General features: G+C 40.4%; 4 protein-coding genes across 8 annotated transcripts; all 4 read left to right on the top strand.

Moving 5' to 3' along the window:
- The first annotated feature begins 1,516 nt into the window (after window positions 1-1,516).
- On the top strand, window positions 1,517-8,089 carry LOC108144873. Of its 3 annotated transcripts, none has more exons than XM_017270030.2 (4): window positions 1,519-2,064; window positions 4,769-5,144; window positions 5,402-5,551; window positions 6,805-8,089. In XM_017270030.2, the coding sequence occupies exons 1-4, from the start codon at window positions 2,013-2,015 to the stop codon at window positions 7,739-7,741; spliced, it is 1,515 nt and encodes a 504-aa protein (XP_017125519.1). In that variant the 5' UTR covers window positions 1,519-2,012; the 3' UTR covers window positions 7,742-8,089. The 3 variants fall into 3 exon arrangements, with proteins under 3 accessions (XP_041563331.1, XP_017125519.1, XP_017125518.1); XM_017270029.2 differs by having other exon boundaries at window positions 1,520-2,064; window positions 5,399-5,551; XM_041707397.1 differs by lacking the exon at window positions 6,805-8,089 and having other exon boundaries at window positions 1,517-2,064; window positions 5,402-5,832.
- A 1,804-nt stretch (window positions 8,090-9,893) lies between these two features.
- LOC108144299 lies at window positions 9,894-10,364 on the top strand. Its single transcript, XM_017268985.2, has 2 exons — window positions 9,894-10,026; window positions 10,103-10,364. The coding sequence occupies exons 1-2, from the start codon at window positions 9,931-9,933 to the stop codon at window positions 10,238-10,240; spliced, it is 234 nt and encodes a 77-aa protein (XP_017124474.1). The 5' UTR covers window positions 9,894-9,930; the 3' UTR covers window positions 10,241-10,364.
- Window positions 10,365-12,010: 1,646 nt separating this feature from the next.
- LOC108144225 (procathepsin L-like) lies at window positions 12,011-14,374 on the top strand. Of its 3 annotated transcripts, none has more exons than XM_041707609.1 (4): window positions 12,011-12,082; window positions 12,591-12,860; window positions 12,904-13,127; window positions 13,564-14,374. In XM_041707609.1, the coding sequence occupies exons 1-4, from the start codon at window positions 12,026-12,028 to the stop codon at window positions 14,279-14,281; spliced, it is 1,269 nt and encodes a 422-aa protein (XP_041563543.1). In that variant the 5' UTR covers window positions 12,011-12,025; the 3' UTR covers window positions 14,282-14,374. The 3 variants fall into 3 exon arrangements, with proteins under 3 accessions (XP_041563543.1, XP_041563544.1, XP_041563545.1); XM_041707610.1 differs by having other exon boundaries at window positions 12,922-13,127; window positions 13,564-14,373; XM_041707611.1 differs by lacking the exon at window positions 12,011-12,082 and adding an exon at window positions 12,440-12,534.
- Window positions 14,375-15,937: 1,563 nt separating this feature from the next.
- On the top strand, window positions 15,938-18,068 carry LOC108144610 (procathepsin L). Its single transcript, XM_017269632.2, has 4 exons — window positions 15,938-16,068; window positions 16,280-16,531; window positions 16,592-16,800; window positions 17,310-18,068. Exons 2-4 carry the CDS (start codon window positions 16,286-16,288, stop codon window positions 18,013-18,015), a joined length of 1,161 nt encoding a protein of 386 aa, XP_017125121.1. The 5' UTR covers window positions 15,938-16,068; window positions 16,280-16,285; the 3' UTR covers window positions 18,016-18,068.
- The last annotated feature ends 570 nt before the right edge of the window (window positions 18,069-18,638 follow it).

The following is an 18,638-nucleotide window of genomic DNA, read 5'->3' as shown; positions in this document are numbered from 1 at the left end:
AAAAAATACCTTGAGTCTGATTTTTTTCCCGTGTAAAGTCCTCTCTCAGCCTAACGTTTCTAATTGGTGGCTAATTTTTCTCTAAGCCACTTAAAACTTTCGGTTATTAATAATCATTAAACCAATATTTATCCTTCTCCGCGTTCTAAGGTTAATTAGAAAGCTCTAAGCCAGAAGCCAAATACAGAGGAAGAGAAGTCAAGAAGATGCCTTTAATTACACATGCACACATTTATCATATTTTTTTGGTGGACGGAGGTGGAAAAAGAGGGAGTGTATGTTCGTGTTTTGCGGCTGGCACCCGCAGAAAAAAGAAATATTGTCAAAATGCAAAGCAGACGATCATTATTACATTTCACGCTTCCAGCAAAAATAAGTAAAAGAACCAACTGAAAACCGCAGAAAGCGGCTACTTCCACGGGCGACTCTTCGTCGCGATAGCGTACCAAATTAATGGAAATGGAACCACATTGCGTTGGGTTCATGGAAGTGGAAAGGGGTTGGAAGGAGAGGTCTGCAAAGGGGGTTTGACAGGAGGGGGGGAAGAACGTACAGTGAGCCCTACAGGTAAGACTGTAGCGAAGACGAAGAAAGAGCAGAAAGAACCTAAAACCAAAGCGTCGTTGTGGGAGAAAGAATAAAACTAACAATGGACTGCGATGACTCCGAGGACGCCGACGTCGACAGCGCAGCCAACTCCCATTGGAATGATGACGGCGACGTGCAGTCGAGTTTATAGGTGTTAGTAGGCACTGGAAAAAATATCAGGTGTACTTTTCAATCCTAAAATTTCGAATTTTTGAAAAACCGTCGTTCGAATTCTAACCGAGTTCTTGTGAACTTTCGGTTAAAATTTCTAAAGCTATCCAAATGAGACACATTTATTACGAGACTACATGTTATATAACCAATAAAAATTGTGCGAGTTATGGAACCTCATTGCAAAACTTAAATTTAGGCATAGGAACTTTTATTAAATAGTTTTCTTAGGCTGTGGTCCTTAGAAACCTCTAAAAGCTTTTTGAGGCTATAATACATATGTTATTAAATATCGAAAGCTTAAACATTCATCGGAACTTCTTTTTAAATTGTTTTAAACAAAGACTTACATACAAAATTGTTAATTGTTAGATCAAAATTTTAAGTGGTTCTTAAATTTGTTTAAATGTAATTTAAAGCCACCTAAAAATTTTCCCAGTGCACTGATATTTCGGTTTGAGCCCGCTTTTGTGTGCCTTTGGTTTATTGCGCTCTTTGTCTAGCACTGACTTCGGCTCACATACACCACGGCCAACAGGAAGAACTCGCACACACATACACATATACATACGCAGAGCGAGGCCAATTTCCAATCACATCCATGAAATAAGCAAATAGTTGGTTCTGTCCGATTCGGCTATTTTGTCTTTCTTTTAATTTTGTTCTTTTCTTTTCCACGGTCTTTTCCCGTTTTCAGCCAGCAATTTCCTTCTTAAGCTAACTGCTTTCGGCACCAGCCGACATTTACCAGCGCTAACTTGGCCAGAACAGAAGCTCGGCGGATCTAAAACTTCCAATTACCAATTCCAATTTCGGGGTCCAAGGATTAACACACAAGTCGCTGCCACCGTATCTGTATCTGTAACTGCCTGTTCAAGTGTGAGTGTACCTGGAAGAGGAAACTGGAACTGGAATCGCTGTCGTTTTGGAAGCAGCGAGTCTGATCGTTGTTGTTCTTGGCTTCTTCGGCTTCTTGGACACCCATTCCATTCCATTCCCATTCCCGATTCCCGACTTCTTGGCGGACACTCGCGGCTGCGTGATATTGGCCTGATCAGTTGAGCGATCAGTCGACGACGAAGGCTTGCAGTGAACGCGACGTGAAGTGCTGAACTCCCAACTCTAAAGTCCAGACTCTGTTTTAGAGCCACCTCGAACGCGCGTTAAAGAACCCCATTCGTATTCCCCGCTCGTAGCCACTGGCAATCAGAAAGTGATCCGCGCTCTCAACAATCCAACCAGCCGAAGAAAAGATGGCCAAAATCGTACTCCTCTGCCTGCTAGGCCTCTTGGCATGCGCTGCAGGTTAGTAAAGTGACTGAATTTTGACTTTTGACCTCCCCAATTTCGACATTGTCGGTCTTGAACATTATTTGTTAAGCGCTTAAAAGGCTTTTGATTATTTTCATTCGTTTGTAATCCTGAAATTTAAAAATTTGTTTTCGAGTTCTTCAAGGATTGCAAGGAACTAGTTTTGAGAAAGCTAAATTTCGAGTGATTTTGTGCCTCACATTGAAATAAATTCCTACAACTAATACAATTTTATTAAATTTCAAAATATTTAATTACATTATTCTTAATATTACCTTTAAAGTATGATAAAAAAAAACGTTATGGTTTTTAAACTTATTTTCAAATTAAATAATTCAAAAGTCCATTAAAGCTCAATTTTAAATAGTTGGTAATTGATTTTCTACATTTTTAAAAAACTAGCTTACAGTTGTTAATTTATAAGTAAAGATAGTGCATTTATTAAACTACCTTGTTGTGAAACAATTTAATATTCGTGAATTATAAATTAAAAAAAAGGTTCCTAGAATTAATTGTTCTTAGTTTAAAGCGTTATTCTAATTGAAGAGAGCCTTAGGCAAACCGACATTACCCTAAAGGTTTAAACTTTTAAAGAGCAGACCTCGTTTAAAACGTAGCAAACAAATTAAACTTGTTCTCAGAACTTGAAAAGATAGAATAATTAGGTTTTTATCCTCCGCAACTCTAAATGCCTTGCTAATTGCCGGCTTACCTCTGTCCGTCAATGATAATTCAATCTCCAAGAAACGTCTGTAATTATTCCTACCCTCTCCCATTTAACAAGTAAACAAAAGAAGATTCACAGAACTGCAAAAAAAAAAAGATTACCCAGCCAAGCCAAGCCTGAAAATCGAGGAAAGGAAAAGATTCTGGCGAAACGAATGATGCATTCCCATCATTATATCCGAATCAGAGTCGCAGTCATTAAGTCTGTTCGCCGTTTTTGCATCGATCCTACGGTCTTCGGTATTCGCTGAGAGCTCTCTTCTCATCGATTACCCAGCAAGAATTGTTCCCGTTCCCGATTCCACCAAACAGGCTTTTTTTATCAATTTCCCTCTGCTTATCCCAGTCGCCATCTCCATAATAATGATTTGCCTGCTAACTGGCCCGAGGGATGTTAGGTGCCAACAAATAACTAGAGTTAGCCGCATCGCATCCTCCGGCAATGGCATCAGCGTCCACATCAGCGTCCCCGCCAAACACCAGCATTGACTTTGACTGCATCATTAGAGACGTGCTAGATTCGCGATCTATCGCTGGCCAAGCGTAATTACCTTCGGAAATTATGGTGCTCAAGTGCTGCAGGGAACTTGGCCGCCCAATTATGGGGTTACCTATCCCGATCTCGATCCCGATCTCGATCCCGATTCCCGATCTTGATCTCCATTCCGATCCCCCTGATCTTGCAGTCGAATTCACGTCCAGAGTCAGTGTCAAATTAACTGCAATTGGGACGGAGCTCGTTATCTGCTGGCTAAGTGCCGAGAACTATCTTCCACTTCGAATCCGATTTAGATTCGCCATCAAGTTGGATTCATTTGCTTTTCTCAAATTGCCCCATTAAAATGAAATTTAAGAACATTTGTTCTCTCCACGAAGCTTCTGATATCATGGCGTGGTCATTATTCTTATTAGGCAGATGGAAATCTGAGCTCTCGTCGGTCGCATAATAAATTCTCCCGAAATCTTTTCATTCATAAATCTTCAACGCCAGTTGTCTATCATCAGTCTGATCGGGCAAAGACTTTGACTTGACTTCGTCGTGTGTGTCTTGCATTTTAATCGCCGGAAATAATTTCATATACGAGCAGAGTACACTCGGGGTGATGGGTGTGTGTGTGTGTGTGTGTGTGTGTGCGCTCAAACACTGGAACTCTCTTCATGTCTAGGCCCTTGCCTATAAGCCTTACACCATCCCATATTCCATATCCCATATTCCATATCCAATATCCATCCATGACAAGTGCCATAAATGGCCAAGTGTCCAAGAGGGTTCGTTGAGTCAGTGGGAAAACAAAGTACTTGGTATTTGTGTTTATCTTTTGAGCCGCTTTTTAAGGGCCAACTCATACTCACACAAACACTGACAGAGACTTGTGTACACAGATACTTTCTGAGAGGGCCAAGATCTTTGTCCCTCGACTACCTGTTGACTGAACCCGAATCCGAACTCAAAGTCACTGTCGTCTTGCATTGTTTCCAGCCTCTTCGCTTTACTTTACTTCTGCTCGGGTCAGCGATTACATAAGATTCCGTTCGTCTCCATTTCAAGCTGACCAGCGGGCTAATTAATGTCATCAGCACCTTGATTCCCCATTTCGGATTTCTTGTAATTAGCCACCAGAGGTCAGGGACCGCATAAATGCTCCTGGTCATCATCATCATCATCATCATGAATCACGCGTCCAATTTGGGGCTCCAAAGTTTTGTTCTTCGTTTTTATGGATTGCTAGCCACTTTTTTGGTAATCCTATTTAATGATGTTTCTGCGATTACGCATGCGATGTCCGCAGTTGAAACCGTTACCGTTTTCGCTGTTTCGGTTACGCATTGCGATTCCAAATACGTTTGGAATTTACAGATATAGGTGGGTTCGTTCACCTATTGTGAACTGGGCTTATAGTTTGATCATCTTCAGTTTTATCAAAAAAAAACTTTAATGATATATCAACAATAATTTCGGTCTTGCCAACAGGTCAACGCATCACAACGATCCATTTAGATGGAGTGCAGTACTTTATCAGCCGAATGAATCCCTATTCACCGGAGCTCAACTACTTCCTGGCCTACCAGTACTGCCGTTCCCTGGGCCTGCAACTGGCCTCCTTTGAGACGAAGGAGAAGGCCGAGTCGATGACCACGTATCTAAAGAATGCCGGTTACGGCAACTACGATTTCTGGACCTCCGGCAATCGCCTGGGCACGGGCATGTTCCTATGGATGAGCACTGGTCTGCCGTTCAACGCCACCTTCGACTTTTTCGAGAACTCGGCGGACGCCATCCAGGCCGGTCTGCTCGATCCCGTCGATCATAATAGCAACACCTCTCCGCAGCGTACCGCTCGCGACAGGTAAGTAGTCCTGAACTAATAGTACACAGAGAGGCAATCCATTTGGGAAACAATTGTTGGTTCCTAAGAGAAATGCACGGGAAATAATGCTACCAAAAGAATTAACGCCGTTAATTGTTTAAAACCTCTGTCAAAATAACTCGCTTTAGGGGTATTTTAATCAACCAATGTGGTTAATTCTCTGTGTCTTCAGGACTCCAAACTATACCCATCTACATCGATATGCTTTTTCCTTCCCTTTATACAATCTATAGCAGCAGTGGCGCCGAGAAGGGATGCGTGATCCTGAAGCAGCCCACGCTCAAGTGGATGCCCGAGGACTGCTCGGCCGTGAAGGACTTCATCTGCGAGCAGACCCGCTGCTACTACTACAACTACGGCAGCATCCCCGTCTCGTCGGCGCAGGGGTAAGGACACTTGACCGCGGAGCCACTCCACACTACTCCAATACTCCACAACTCCACACAACCACACGCAAATCGAACAGATATTAAGAGCACTGATTGGAGGAGGAACTAAGAATATTGATAATGCAATAAACAAATTATGCTATAATTAACGTTAATTAATTCGCTATACGAGCTGCCCGTCAGTGGCAATTAAACAAATGTCCCTAATTAAGTAAAGAACAAAAAAAAAACACATATTTATACCAGATAAAAACTAAACAGATCAAGAGATTACGCAAGGATAATGTGATTAAGACACAATTTACTTTAGTTGACCACAAACATACACACACTCACTCACACACACACACACACACACACAGTGACAGAGTGCGAATCCGATTTCGATTCCCAAAAACAGAATTTGCAAAAAGAACGAACAAATAGGTGAGCTAAACCCCAAATCGTAACCAATCTACCATATTTACACACACAATCTATATGCATATGTATATCTAAAGACTAATGCGACTTCTTACTAACGCCACTCCAAGTTCTATAAGCCAAGCCGTAAAATTGGTTTCAATCCTTATCGACATTCCTTAAAATCTACAAATATCGTCCAAAAAAGAACACTGCCTTGTAGACGCCAATGGGAAGAAGAAAACTATTAAAGTTAATGCAATCTCTGATAAAGTTCAAAATAAAATGTTTAGAAAAACTTAACGAAAGGGCCATATTTTAAAAATTTATTTATAAAATCTGATAAACCTTTCCACAAAACGTTTTTTGAAAGTCAGTTACCAAAAATTATCTATTCAAACATAAAGTATTTTCTTAAAACAATCAAAGAAAAATTTGTTAATCAAATTAAATACAGGTAAACTTCTTAAGATATGTAACATAAAAACATAGTAAAATGTTAAATTATCTTCTATGCTGTTTCACAGATTTAAAATAGAAAAATTCTATTTTCAAGTATTTTTTCAAATTCCCTTTTGATTGCATTAATTTTTGTGTTCCATCTCATATGAGCGCCAAAAATGTATTTTGTTTGGTGGTTTGGGGCTTAGCTTCCTTAGATGTTGTATCGCTCTCGTTGCTGTTGTTGTTGTTGTTGATGTTGTCATGAAGAATTGTGTTCAACTAACTAACTTAAGGCTGAGCCACTTTCGCACTAACCACGCCACCGAACCGCCCAACAAAGACACACCGAACATTAAAATATTTCTTTATATTTCATTTGCCTTTTTATTCTCTGAAAAATATAGACGTCCCATTACTTCGACTACCCCAAGGACTCCCGCCTCCCTGCTGAACCTGCATGCGGCCGTCTCCACCACTCCTTTGCCCCTGCTGATGTCCACCAGTGGAGCCATGTACACTGCCGCCAAGGCCAAATCCTCGCCAGCTGGCGGTCACCGACTGCTCGATGACTCGAGCTCCCAGCAGCAACAGCCCTCCTTCATGTCCTTCAAACTGAACCACGATCGCTCGTTGCCCGACACCGACTCCGCGGATGTGGATGTGGAGGATCAGGAGCCGGATGTGGAGGCCGAGGAGCACGACGACCACGAGGCAGAGGGCGGCGAGGAGGAGCATGAGGAGCACGAGGAGCACGAGGAGCACGACAACTTTGGAGAGCATGCCCGCGAACTGGGCAACGACAGCGATGGCAACGACATCAAGGAGCATGTATTCCCCCTCAGCGACAACGAACTGCATCCCGAGATGCACTCCATTGAGGAGGTGCAGCAGCAGCTGCAGCAGCAGCAGCAACAGCAGCAGCAGGATCATGATACTGATTCGGATTCGGATGCGGATGCGGCACCAGCTGCTCCGGTTGCGGCTGAGGATAACGAGAGTGCGCAGCACGATTCGGAGGGGGATGAGCATGAGCTGGAGAATGAGGGCGAAACTGAGGCGGAGGCGGAGGCGGAGGCTCTGGCCCTGCCCAGCTCCACCACCGAATCCCCGGCTGCCGCCATCGAGGAGCGCATTAAGCAGATTGCCCAGGACTTCCAGAAGATGGCCAGCTCCCAGGAGCTGCAGCCCAAGGAGGAGCTCACTCCACAATCCTCCCTGTCCCTCAACGATCTGATACGCACTTTGCGGCCCAACGAGCAGCAGATCATCCCGCAGATCGACTCGGACTACTCCAATGCCATGCGTGTCCTGGGCAAGCCACTGGCGGCCAACAACAACTAGGCATGTCCTTGCGGACTAGCCACCATAGCCTAAGTTGTGTGTGTTTGTTTGGGTCTGGACGGGGTTGGGAGGTCATCCATCCCACTGGGATTCTGTTCCACGGGTTCCACTGAGGAATGACCATTTTCGAGAGCCGGCCGGACATGTCCGAAAATGACGCTTCTCTCTGAGGACCCCAGAGCAGGCCAACCTGGATGACCACCCCGCTGAAATGAACGATCCAGCGAGAGATTAAAGGAGCTAAGACATTAATCTATATATAAATATATATGTATTGTATGCTTTAATTGTATGACAACCACCACAAAAAAGGAAACTCTTGATTAATAAACGTAATAAGTAAATAAACAGTTTGTATTTAATGGATGTGAGGGTTTATAATGAAGGGGGTTATATGTTTCAACTAAACACTGATAACCAAATAAAGATTTGATTTTAGGTGAACACATTTTCAGCCTAGATTCTGAGATGATAATATTTTTAATGCAAATGGATTGCCAATATATAATATCAAAAGGTACTAAATGTAATAAAATCATTTATAACTTAAAGTGACTGTCAATGTATAACACCAATAAGTACTTATTGGCTTTATATATTGACAGTTACTTAATGTTCACCATAAAGAAATCCCCAAAGTGATGCTTTCGTAAGTGCCTTTTTTCCTTCCATTGTTCGTGGAACCGTAAACTCTCCAATAATAGATTATAATCCTAATAAGCAATCTCTGAGATGCTAGAATATCTCATAACGGCTCGCCTTGACCATGGCCAAAACGCAAATCATAAACAAGTCTTGGGGATTTATTTGGCTTAGTCGAAACGAAGATGAAAGCCAATAATCGTAAATTAACTGCTAAGGCTCTAAAAACTCAAGTGTGTGCCGTGTGGAATTTTATTGCATTCTACGCCTCACGAAAGCCAGAGGCTGAAGAATAAATAAATTCCTCGGTGGGCTTACATCATGCTGCCCGTGTCCATGTCCGTGTCTGCATTCAAATCTGCAAATCATCTTTCTTAATTTAAAGAGGATTTTCGAGACGCAGACGCATCACATCAAGTTTTATGTGTGTCGGTCGGTGTCGTTCAACAATTGGATGAAGATGAAGATGGAGATGGTAGACGTACCACAACCACAACAACACACACATTAACCAAAAGATCCAGAAGGGGCCCCCTGGCCAAGACCCTTTCCCCATCTCGTCCCGCCTCCTGTACACAAAAAAAAAAAACGACATAGAAAAATTTTTACATTACTATTCACAAAAATTTTATGTATTTGTATGTATGTATGTATGATGATTATAAAATATATAAGCCACAAAAAAAAAAAAAAATAATAATAAATAACAAAAAAAAAGCTAAAAAGAAGGAACCAACAATTACTAATATTCTGTGTTCCTAAATATTGTATAGTTAAACTACTATTTCCCATTTCTTTAACAATATCTTTTTAACAATCAAAAACAATGGTGACTTTTAAATATGTTTTTTTTTCTGTGTGTGCTGCCCCATCCTTCCATTGGGCTTCTTCATCTTCATCTTCATTCTCGTCTTCATCTTCATCTCGAGCTCCACCTTCGCGCATGCGCAGACGAGAGACTTCGTTTGAAGTTCTGTTGACTGATGTTGCTGTTGTGCTGCGATGTTGTTGTTGCTCAGAGTGGTTAATGAAAGAAGCACACAGCCATATATATATATATACTATATATCAAGTCATACATATATGGTATATGGCAGCAGAAGCAGCAGATGCCACGACAACCTTGAAATGTATAGCAGGGTCCAACGAACGAGTATAAAAAAGGTTCTTTGGTTCTTGGATTCTTTGGTTTGTTTCTTTTTCTGTTCTTCAAGAAACCAAGAATGCCCGAGAACAGTAAGTAACTGCTAACTGGGAATGCCCCAATATGGATGAATCTCTGGGGGTATCGGCATCGGCATCGGTGGCTCCAGCTCCAGTTCCAGCTCCAGAAAGAAAAAGTGTCCGATGTGAGAGTTATTTTTAAACAGCCAGACTTTCAAGTGCACAAATGATTCAGTTGCACACGCATCCGGAAGTGCAGGAAGTGAGCTCGCTGGAGAAAGTTCCCACTTGGCGGGACTATATAAGGGAACCGCCACGGAGTCCAGAATCAGTGCAAGCCAAACAGTTGCCTTGAAAACCATCTCCTTTTTACAAGTCACACAATGAAAATTATTCTGGTTCTGACCTTCCTGGCCACTTTGGCACTTTCCCTTGCTTTTCCACAGGTGGGACATGGATCTGTTAATGGACCTAGTGGGGTGAGTAACGAAATCTCTTTTTAAATTGTATTCAATGTTTTGAATAATTTATTATATTTATTTGATTTTATTGCAGCGCTTTCCAATGACCAAAAATTGGGCATCTCCACCGATTGATCTGAGAAAGCCCATTATCTTTCTGCCAGAGGCCACGCCCATTCACGAAGCCCAGGAATCGCGACCCGGGCAAACCAGACGTCGCAAGAGCGGATAGATTGCTAGAAAAACAAATATTTAAATTAATTCTAGTTCTGTAAAAAATGTTAATCTCTCTTGCCTAACTTAAGCAAGTTGAGTCGTTATAAATAAAACAATATGTTTTGTGTTGATACCGTTAAGAGGTGGTTTTATGTGATCTGTTGGTTAATTGAGACAAAAATTTAATGGGGGTAATCTTTTTATAATTTCCTTCTTCATAAGTGGTTTATATAATTTTAAAATGGTTAAATATGATGTTTTAATTAGGTTAGGTTTTAATATTTTGTTGACACTTATATTGGTGTGCGCTCTATTTTCTAATTGCGCTTGTATAATAGGAATGTACATGGTAATGCAAAAAAGTTTGCCTTTTTTAACCTAGATATGGAAAGGTTCTACAAAACCGGGTGCAATAACAAAGGATACCTGTTTACTACTAGCAATGTGTCTAAGGCCAGCACCCGATTATTCTTAAGTCCGTCAAGATAATAAAATCACGCGAGTCATAATATTTAATTGACTTAATTAAAAAGAAGAAAAAAGCTAACATCGGCAAGCAGAAGTTTATATACCCTTGCAGCTACTATAAAAATAAAATATTCTTATAGCATCTGAATTTCGATTTATAAGCGTATGTGTTTAAAATTATTAAAGCTACGATGATTTTAAGGTCAATTATTCGATCGTTCCTTTGGCAGCTATATGATATCGTTTTCTGATGTTAATAAAAAATAAAAATAGAAAATTACTGCAAAGTTAGAATTTATATACTTTATAGAGATGTCTCATTCACTGCGTTGCAACTTCTGACTGAAATTATAATACCCTCTACAAGGGTATAAAAACGAGTTTTCGATTGCTTCCGGTCATCAACAAAAAGTTAGCTTACCATGCACAAAACGCATAATTTGTTTTAAATCGGGATTAACTGTGCTAATCGAAAGCAATAATTAATGTGCCAATAATGCAACGAATATATTAACATTTAAGACAACTAAGTCACCACGCAGCTCAAAATTAAGCTACTGGAGGATTGAGAAACTCGGAATTTTAAATACAAGCCACGCGTATCGTTAAATTTGATAGACTGAAGCTGAACTAGAGCTGCCCAATATTTCTGGTTTCAACACATAAGCCAATATTCGTAAAATGGTAGTTTAGAAACATTTGTATTAATACCGAAAGATTCAAGAAAATGAAGAGCCTGCGAATCTACAAGACAATCGGTTCAGGTCGTCATGACCTCCTAGAACGATTGTTTTTAGGGCCTAAAACACTATTTATTAAATTATCTAGATGTAGGCTATAATTTAAATGTTCTTATTTTTCTTGTGTGTAACAAAATACAAATACTTTAAATAATAGTTGAGCCTATCCCTACTATAAATATAAACTTTTTTAATATTAATTTTAGTGTTGACATAATTGGCGTCAGCGTCACCTAATTTAGATAGCAAACTCGTTTTTTCAGACAGATGGGCAAGCAAAGCAGAAGCACCATTATATACATTTAAAACTCTTTTGCGAATCGGAGAAATTATCTATCTCGGGTCAGCTTCTGTTTACTAACTTTAAAAATATTTAGCCAATTTGAGTTTATCAGTACAAAATCGTGTGCACTTGTTTACTAAGTAGCAAAGTGGCTAAAACCATAAATAGCCGGTTTGGTTTTAAGTCCGTCAGGATCAAAAAGTCTTGTGTGTCATAATATTATATTGACTGGAATTTAAAAACGAGTTTTCCATTGCTTCCGGCCATCAAAAAACGTAACCTTCTCACAAAATCCATAATTTGTGTTAAGATGGGATTAACTGTGCTAATTGAAAGCAATAATTTATGTGCCAATAATGCAAACAAAGTAAGCCAACACTTTAAAATTAATTGATCTACATTTATATGTACACTTGTAAACTACGACTTATTGTCGAATAAAATTAAGCTCGTGTTCATATTTTCGAGGTGGGCTTGAGAATTGGTATGAATCTTGAAAAAAAAATAAATGGAAGTCTTGCGTGTTATTTAACAACGAGCTGTCTTATGTTACCAGTTTCAACACTTAATCCAAACTCTTATTTGTATTGATTCCCAAAGATACAAGTTTCTTGATCGGGAATCTTCATGATGAAAAAAGCAGGTCCGAATACAGTTTATAAAAGGCGGTGTCGAACACATTATCACCAGTGCATCGGTTAGAACGGTTGGTTTAGTTTAGCCCATAAAAATTTAATTACTAAACAAAAACAACGCTAAAAGTCCTCTATTTATCCGCACGAAGTTGAAAATCTTGTATTTATTTACATTAACTATAAGGTTTTCAAAACACCAAAAAATGAACGGCATGTAAAGTAATCCTATTTCTCTCACAGATCAAAATGAAAATTCTTTTGCTTTTTTCGTTCCTCGTGACGAAGGCTTCTGCCCAAGAACTCGTAAACGAAGCATTCGGCGGAGGAGCACCTGGGGGATTGGATGCATTTGGAGAAATTGCTAGAGGGTTTGCAAGTGCAGCTGGAGGATTTGCAGACGGAGTGGCTGAATCTCTTTCAATTGTTGCCCAAGGGGCTCTAACCAGCTTTGCCAAATTTGTGCCCAAGGTGCCAGTGCTGGCAAACATCGATAATTTTGACGACTTCTTGGTGAGATTTGCTGGACCTATTCCCTTGACAACTTGGACCTTAGTTTGAAGCCCCTTTACAGGATCAAACCGGACAGGCTTTCTCCGAGGCAGATCGCACTTTTCGCGAGGGTGTCTTTGCAGCCTCCAAGAATCTGGTGGATGCCGGCAACGTAGCCTTCGCCAAAGGAACCTCCTCCTTCCAGTTGGCTCTGAACGCTTTCGCCGATCTGACTCGTGAGGAGTTCATCAAAAAGATGACCGGCCGCAGGAGATCACCCGAATCAGAGTAAGCCCTCTATCACTTTGCAAAACAAAAAAAAAGGCTAAGTATATGTAAGAAGCAGCCATTAGAAAAACAAAATATTCGATTTTTAGGTGAATATGCTTAAAAATAATGTCTATGTTGCTTTTCCGCTATACCCTTCGATCGCTCCTATGGGAGCTATATTATATCGCTATTCGATTTTTATTAATTTAAATCCATAGCTCTAAAATAGTAATCTATCTCTTTATCTATGAGTACAGTTGTTTTTTGCATATAGATGATATAATTATTATTAAAAAATTAATGTTTAGTTTTAATAAAACAAACTCCAGTGATGCCAATGAAGAATATTTATAATATTTAGAGTCGGAGATCTCTCCTTTACTGCGTTGAAACTTTTTAACCAAAATTATAATTCCCATATGCAAGAGAAAAGTAATCAATTTTTCTTTTTCAGTGCAAAAATTGCAGCCAGCCGCAAAATGGTGAACATTACGGATGCCTTACCCGTTCCGGACTCCTTCGATTGGCGGCAGAAGGGAGGCGTAACACCCGTGAAAAATCAGGGATCCTGTGGATCCTGTTGGGCATTTGCAATCACCGGAGCCATCGAAGGTCATACGTTTGCCGCGAAGGGCAAGCTGCCCAATCTCTCCGAGCAGAATCTGGTGGACTGTGGTCCGCAACAGGACTTCAATCTAAATGGATGCAATGGCGGTTTCCAGGAGGCCGCCTTGTGCTGGCTCTCTGAAACCCAGATGGGCATTTCGCTGACCGAAAGCTATCCGTATGCTGGCCGCCAGAAATCATGCAAGTTTGTGCCGAGCACAGTGGGTGGCCACTTTAGTGAATTCGGAGTGCTATCCTCCGGAGACGAAGATCAGATGAAGAGGGTGGTGGCCAATTTGGGACCAGTAGCCTGCTCAGTAAGCATGCCGGAGAACCTGCGTTTCTACAAGTCGGGCATTTATGACGATCCAACCTGCAATGACTATGAGCTACTCCACTCGATCCTGGTCGTGGGCTACGGATCGGAGCATGGCCTGGATTACTGGATCGTCAAGAACTCCTGGGACGATTCCTGGGGCGACAGTGGCTACTTTCGCCTGCTGCGGGGCCAAAACCTTTGCCACATTGCCGCAGAGTGCTCCTATCCTATAGTTTCTCACGCTTAATTATATTTACATAATGTATTTCTTAGTCGCTACCCTTCAAATTAATGATACTTATAATATTTTGTAACCAATAAATTACTTTAGAAACATTTACATAAAAAACAGTAAAAGTTTTAAAATAAGATTATATAATACAAATAAATATATGTATATATGTATGAGATAATAAAAAAAAACTTTTTGTCATTGAAACTTTATTTACTTTAAATTTCGTTGGAGTAAAATATCCAGAGTATATTTAACCAATTTATATCATATAATTGTAAAACTTTAAGAAAACGGGTAAAATTTAGATTTGAGCTAATTTGTTTTTAATAAACATACAATCTTTAAGATTATTTATAGCTTATAACTTATTTATAAGTTAAAAATACTCCAACACTAATAATTTAATTAACTCAACATCAATAACATATGTGGCGCTTAGTCCTAAGCGATGTATAAATGTGAACGTTTTAATTATTCATAGTTGTGTTGACTTAGTAAACTCAGTGTCACCTAATTTAGACAGCAAACTTGTTTTTTCAGACAGATGGGGGGTTCCTCAAGGGCAATCAATGCGGGAGCACCTTAAGATGTTATTTATTTCGGGACAGCTTCTGTTTACTATGTTTGCCCACAAAAACAAGCAACAGGGTGGGATAAAAAATGTTAATTTATTGTTATTGCTATTAATATGTATGCAAATTATGGCTTAATTAATAGTTTCTATACATATACAGGTAATTTAAACGAATGCATTAAAACTAATATTCAATTAGCCTCGGCTCTGCGAAAAGATTTTCTTCAAGTCCATCGACCAGAAATGTTGGTCGAGTTATTTGATTTATAAGCTATAAGCCGACAGATTGATAAAGATTCTGTTTTAACGGCGATTTGATTAAGTGGAAACGGAACTTAAGCGTGTTCTGCTTTTTAAATTAAATTTTGCCCCGTGTTCAGTTCAGATAATCTCGTGTGTCGTAATATTAAATTTACTCAAATTTATCAACTGGTTTTCAATTTGTTCCGGTTTTTCCTGAACTGAAAGATACGTTATCACAAAATGACTTAAAAAAGGGATTAAAAGTGCTAATTAAAAACGAGAAATTGCAATGCAGCAAATAATATAAACACCCAAATGCGTAATCGTTGCTGACATAAGAGCCAAATAATCAAGATTTATATTCTAATTATTCGGGTATTCGGTCTTCATCTGGCCCAAACTAGATTCAGTTATAATTTGTTCAATGTTCTCCTACACTTAAAAAAAAATGTTAAGCGTAAACTTTTAGAAAAAATAAATGTATTTGAAAAATATAATTTATTATTACCATAAGTTTAGAATCAAACAAATTTTCCGTGTCAATTTGGTCATATTACAAGGCATATTACTTTGAAATTTTAAAGCGAAAGAAAAGAAGCAAATGGTAAAAATTAAACGTATTTTTTGACCTGTAAATATAAAATTTAAACTAACACTTTTTTTTCTGTGTAGGAATGAAACCACTATTTTTTCTGGGTGTATATATTCAGTGCCTTCTTTCGCAGCGCTAATGAAGCAAGACGAGTTCCCAAACCACTCGGATTTGCACAAATCGAAATAGTTATAGCACGTATAATCAACGCGTCTCGATTTCTGTATAATTGCGAGCCCCTGGACTTGGGATTTGTGGATTGGGTCGGGTGGGGGCGAGGTTGGCGAGTTTATAGTACGAGCGATGAGAAACCCACTGGCCTAATAGCTATAAAAGCTCTAACCCTCGATCGAGCCAAAAACATTTGTGTGGACTGTGCGAACGCGTAAGGTTAGTCGGAATCGGGAAGTACTTGGTGATGATGATTCGCATGAAACCTAAGCATATATAGTACTCAATTGCATCGGCTGATGGCTGATGGCAATAATATATGGGCAATCAAATATAATTAATGTCGTAATTCCCTGAGAAACCAGTTGCAACCGCTTCGACTCCAAGCCATCAATCAATTTCGTTTCGTTTCGTTTCGTTTCCTTTGCAGATCAGAATGAAGCTTCTTTGGGTTCTGCCTCTTCTGGTGGCTGCTGTTTCTGGCCAGGGATTCGGAGGATTCGGAGGTTTTGGAGGCGGCGGAGGAGGAGGACTCGGCGGTGGATTCGGAGGTGGTGCCAATCGCCTGGCCGGAGCCTTCCAAAACGCAGCAGGTGCCGTGCAGGGTGCAGTTAGCAACTTTGCCAGTAGTGTGCCCAAGGTGCCTCTGCTGTCGAATGTCCAGGACTTTGGTGACTTCTTGGTGAGATCTCTGCGCGATTCCTCCCCCAATTGGGTTGACTAAAGTGGGGCTCTCTTACAGTCTCAATCTGGTAAGAAGTACCTGGATGCCGCCGATCAGGCTCTGCACGAGGGAGCCTTCGCCGCCACCAAGAACCTGGTAGATGCCGGAAACGAGGCCTTTGCCCGCGGAGCTGCCACCTTCAAGCAGGCTGTCAATGCCTTTGCCGATCTGACCCACGCCGAGTTCCTCCAGCAGTTGACCGGTCTCAAGCGAAGCCCCGCAGCTAAGTAAGTATCGCGTCTTGTAGCTCAAGGAAAAAATAGAGAATTCTATGCTAGGGTTTAAAATATGCTAATTTTTTTCCGAATTCCTAACTTTCCTTTCAATAACTTTTTATTCTTAACCAATGTTATTGACTTTAGATTAATTTTCCACAACTTAAACTAATTATAACTTGTGCTTAAGCCAAGCAAAAAATATTATAAGTGTATCGAATCGCTTCGTGGGAATTGACTGTATAATCAAAATCAGATTTATTCGTAAATCAATGCCGAATAAGTTGAAACAATAGAAAAAACATTTTCTGTAGGTTCTTACGAATCTTTTCCTCCGACTTGACCTCGAACTTATTTTAATAGTTTTTTACTTAAATCAAGTATCTTTTAAGATGTTTTCGGTTAAAGAATACATTTTTTTTCTTCCTTTAAGTACAAACAGAACAATTATTCAAAAACAAGTACAATTTATAGCTGGTTATTTTTATTGTATGATCTTATTTCTTAATTCTTATCCATAGAGCTCGTGCTGCCGCCAGTCTGAAGCAGGTGGACCTGCCGCCAAGCCCCGTTCCGGACTCCTTCGATTGGCGCGAGCAAGGAGGTGTGACCCCAGTGAAGTTCCAGGGCACCTGTGGATCCTGCTGGGCATTTGCCACCACCGGAGCCATCGAGGGCCACACCTTCCGCAAGACGGGCAGTCTGCCCGTGCTGTCCGAGCAGAACCTGGTGGACTGCGGTCCAGTGGAGGACTTCGGGCTGAACGGATGCGACGGTGGCTTCCAGGAGGCCGCCTTCTGCTTCATCGATGAGGTGCAGAAGGGCGTCTCGCAGGCGGGCGTTTATCCCTACATTGACAACAAGGATACGTGCAAGTACGACGACAGCAAGGCCGGTGCCCGCCTTCAGGGATTCGCCGCCATTCCGCCCAAGGATGAGGAGCAGCTGAAGAAGGTGGTGGCCACCTTGGGACCCGTCGCCTGCTCCGTGAACGGTCTGGAGACCCTCAAGAACTACGAGGGTGGCATCTACAACGACAACGAGTGCAACCAGGGCGAGCCGAACCACGCGATCCTGGTCGTTGGCTACGGATCGGAGAACGGACAGGACTACTGGATCGTGAAGAACTCGTGGGACGACACTTGGGGCGAGAAGGGCTATTTCCGCCTGCCACGTGGCCAGAACTTCTGTTTAATCGCCGATGAGTGCTCCTATCCTGTGGTTTGAGGGGTGTATCTGAAAAATAAACTTGGCAAACGTAATTTTGTAATAACACATAACGGAAAACCAGTATCATTAGTATATGCTTCGACCCGATTTTAAAAAGACCTACCTCTTAGGTTTTGTGTCTTAATTTTCTAAGACCCTGCATCATCAAAGTTTAAAAAAAAATAGATAAAAGTTATAAACCATCTTTATAACGCAAATCCTATAAAGTTGTACCAGAAACCTTTAGAGGTTTGCTTTTTTAAATCGGGTTTTCTATTTTTGTTTTTTTTAGGTCACCTTTCTGCAAAGCAGTTTTTTGAAAAAAAAAAAATAGTCATCAAAAATTCAAGAAAAATATTCAAAAATCAAAAATAACCTTAAATAACCAAATGTTTTTATATAAAAACTTCTGGGCGTAATGTTCAAAAGTAAGAATGACAAAAATCGCAGAATTTGTCCTAAAATATGCAATCGAAAGGCTTCCACATCGTTAAATAATAAACTTTTGCCATTTTTTCGCAAAAGATCATGCGAAAATTATACATATTAGACCAATTGCACAAAATAGTCACTCTTATGGACCATTTATAGCAAAGTAAAAAGCTTTAATTTGAAAAGTAACGGAAAATAACCTAATTTGA

This window comes from Drosophila elegans, unplaced genomic scaffold (genome assembly GCF_018152505.1).
Source record: "Drosophila elegans isolate 14027-0461.03 unplaced genomic scaffold, ASM1815250v1 contig_183, whole genome shotgun sequence".
Taxonomy (NCBI): domain Eukaryota; kingdom Metazoa; phylum Arthropoda; class Insecta; order Diptera; family Drosophilidae; genus Drosophila; species Drosophila elegans.
Note: the sequence above shows the minus strand (reverse complement) of the source record. Positions and strands in the feature narration are given on the sequence as shown.

Coding starts and splice junctions, on each gene's coding strand:
- LOC108144873 (XM_017270029.2), top strand. CDS start 2,013: ATGGCCAAAATCGTACTCCTCTGCCTGCTAGGCCTCTTGGCATGCGCT. Junction 5,145..5,398: donor CAGCGTACCGCTCGCGACAG/GTAAGTAGTCCT, acceptor TACAATCTATAG/CAGCAGTGGCGCCGAGAAGG. Junction 5,552..6,804: donor CCCGTCTCGTCGGCGCAGGG/GTAAGGACACTT, acceptor TGAAAAATATAG/ACGTCCCATTACTTCGACTA.
- LOC108144610 (XM_017269632.2), top strand. CDS start 16,286: ATGAAGCTTCTTTGGGTTCTGCCTCTTCTGGTGGCTGCTGTTTCTGGC. Junction 16,532..16,591: donor AGGACTTTGGTGACTTCTTG/GTGAGATCTCTG, acceptor GCTCTCTTACAG/TCTCAATCTGGTAAGAAGTA. Junction 16,801..17,309: donor AAGCGAAGCCCCGCAGCTAA/GTAAGTATCGCG, acceptor TCTTATCCATAG/AGCTCGTGCTGCCGCCAGTC.
- LOC108144225 (XM_041707609.1), top strand. CDS start 12,026: ATGGGATTAACTGTGCTAATTGAAAGCAATAATTTATGTGCCAATAAT. Junction 12,083..12,590: donor GTGCCAATAATGCAAACAAA/GTAAGCCAACAC, acceptor TTTCTCTCACAG/ATCAAAATGAAAATTCTTTT. Junction 13,128..13,563: donor AGGAGATCACCCGAATCAGA/GTAAGCCCTCTA, acceptor TTTCTTTTTCAG/TGCAAAAATTGCAGCCAGCC.
- LOC108144299 (XM_017268985.2), top strand. CDS start 9,931: ATGAAAATTATTCTGGTTCTGACCTTCCTGGCCACTTTGGCACTTTCC. Junction 10,027..10,102: donor CTGTTAATGGACCTAGTGGG/GTGAGTAACGAA, acceptor ATTTTATTGCAG/CGCTTTCCAATGACCAAAAA.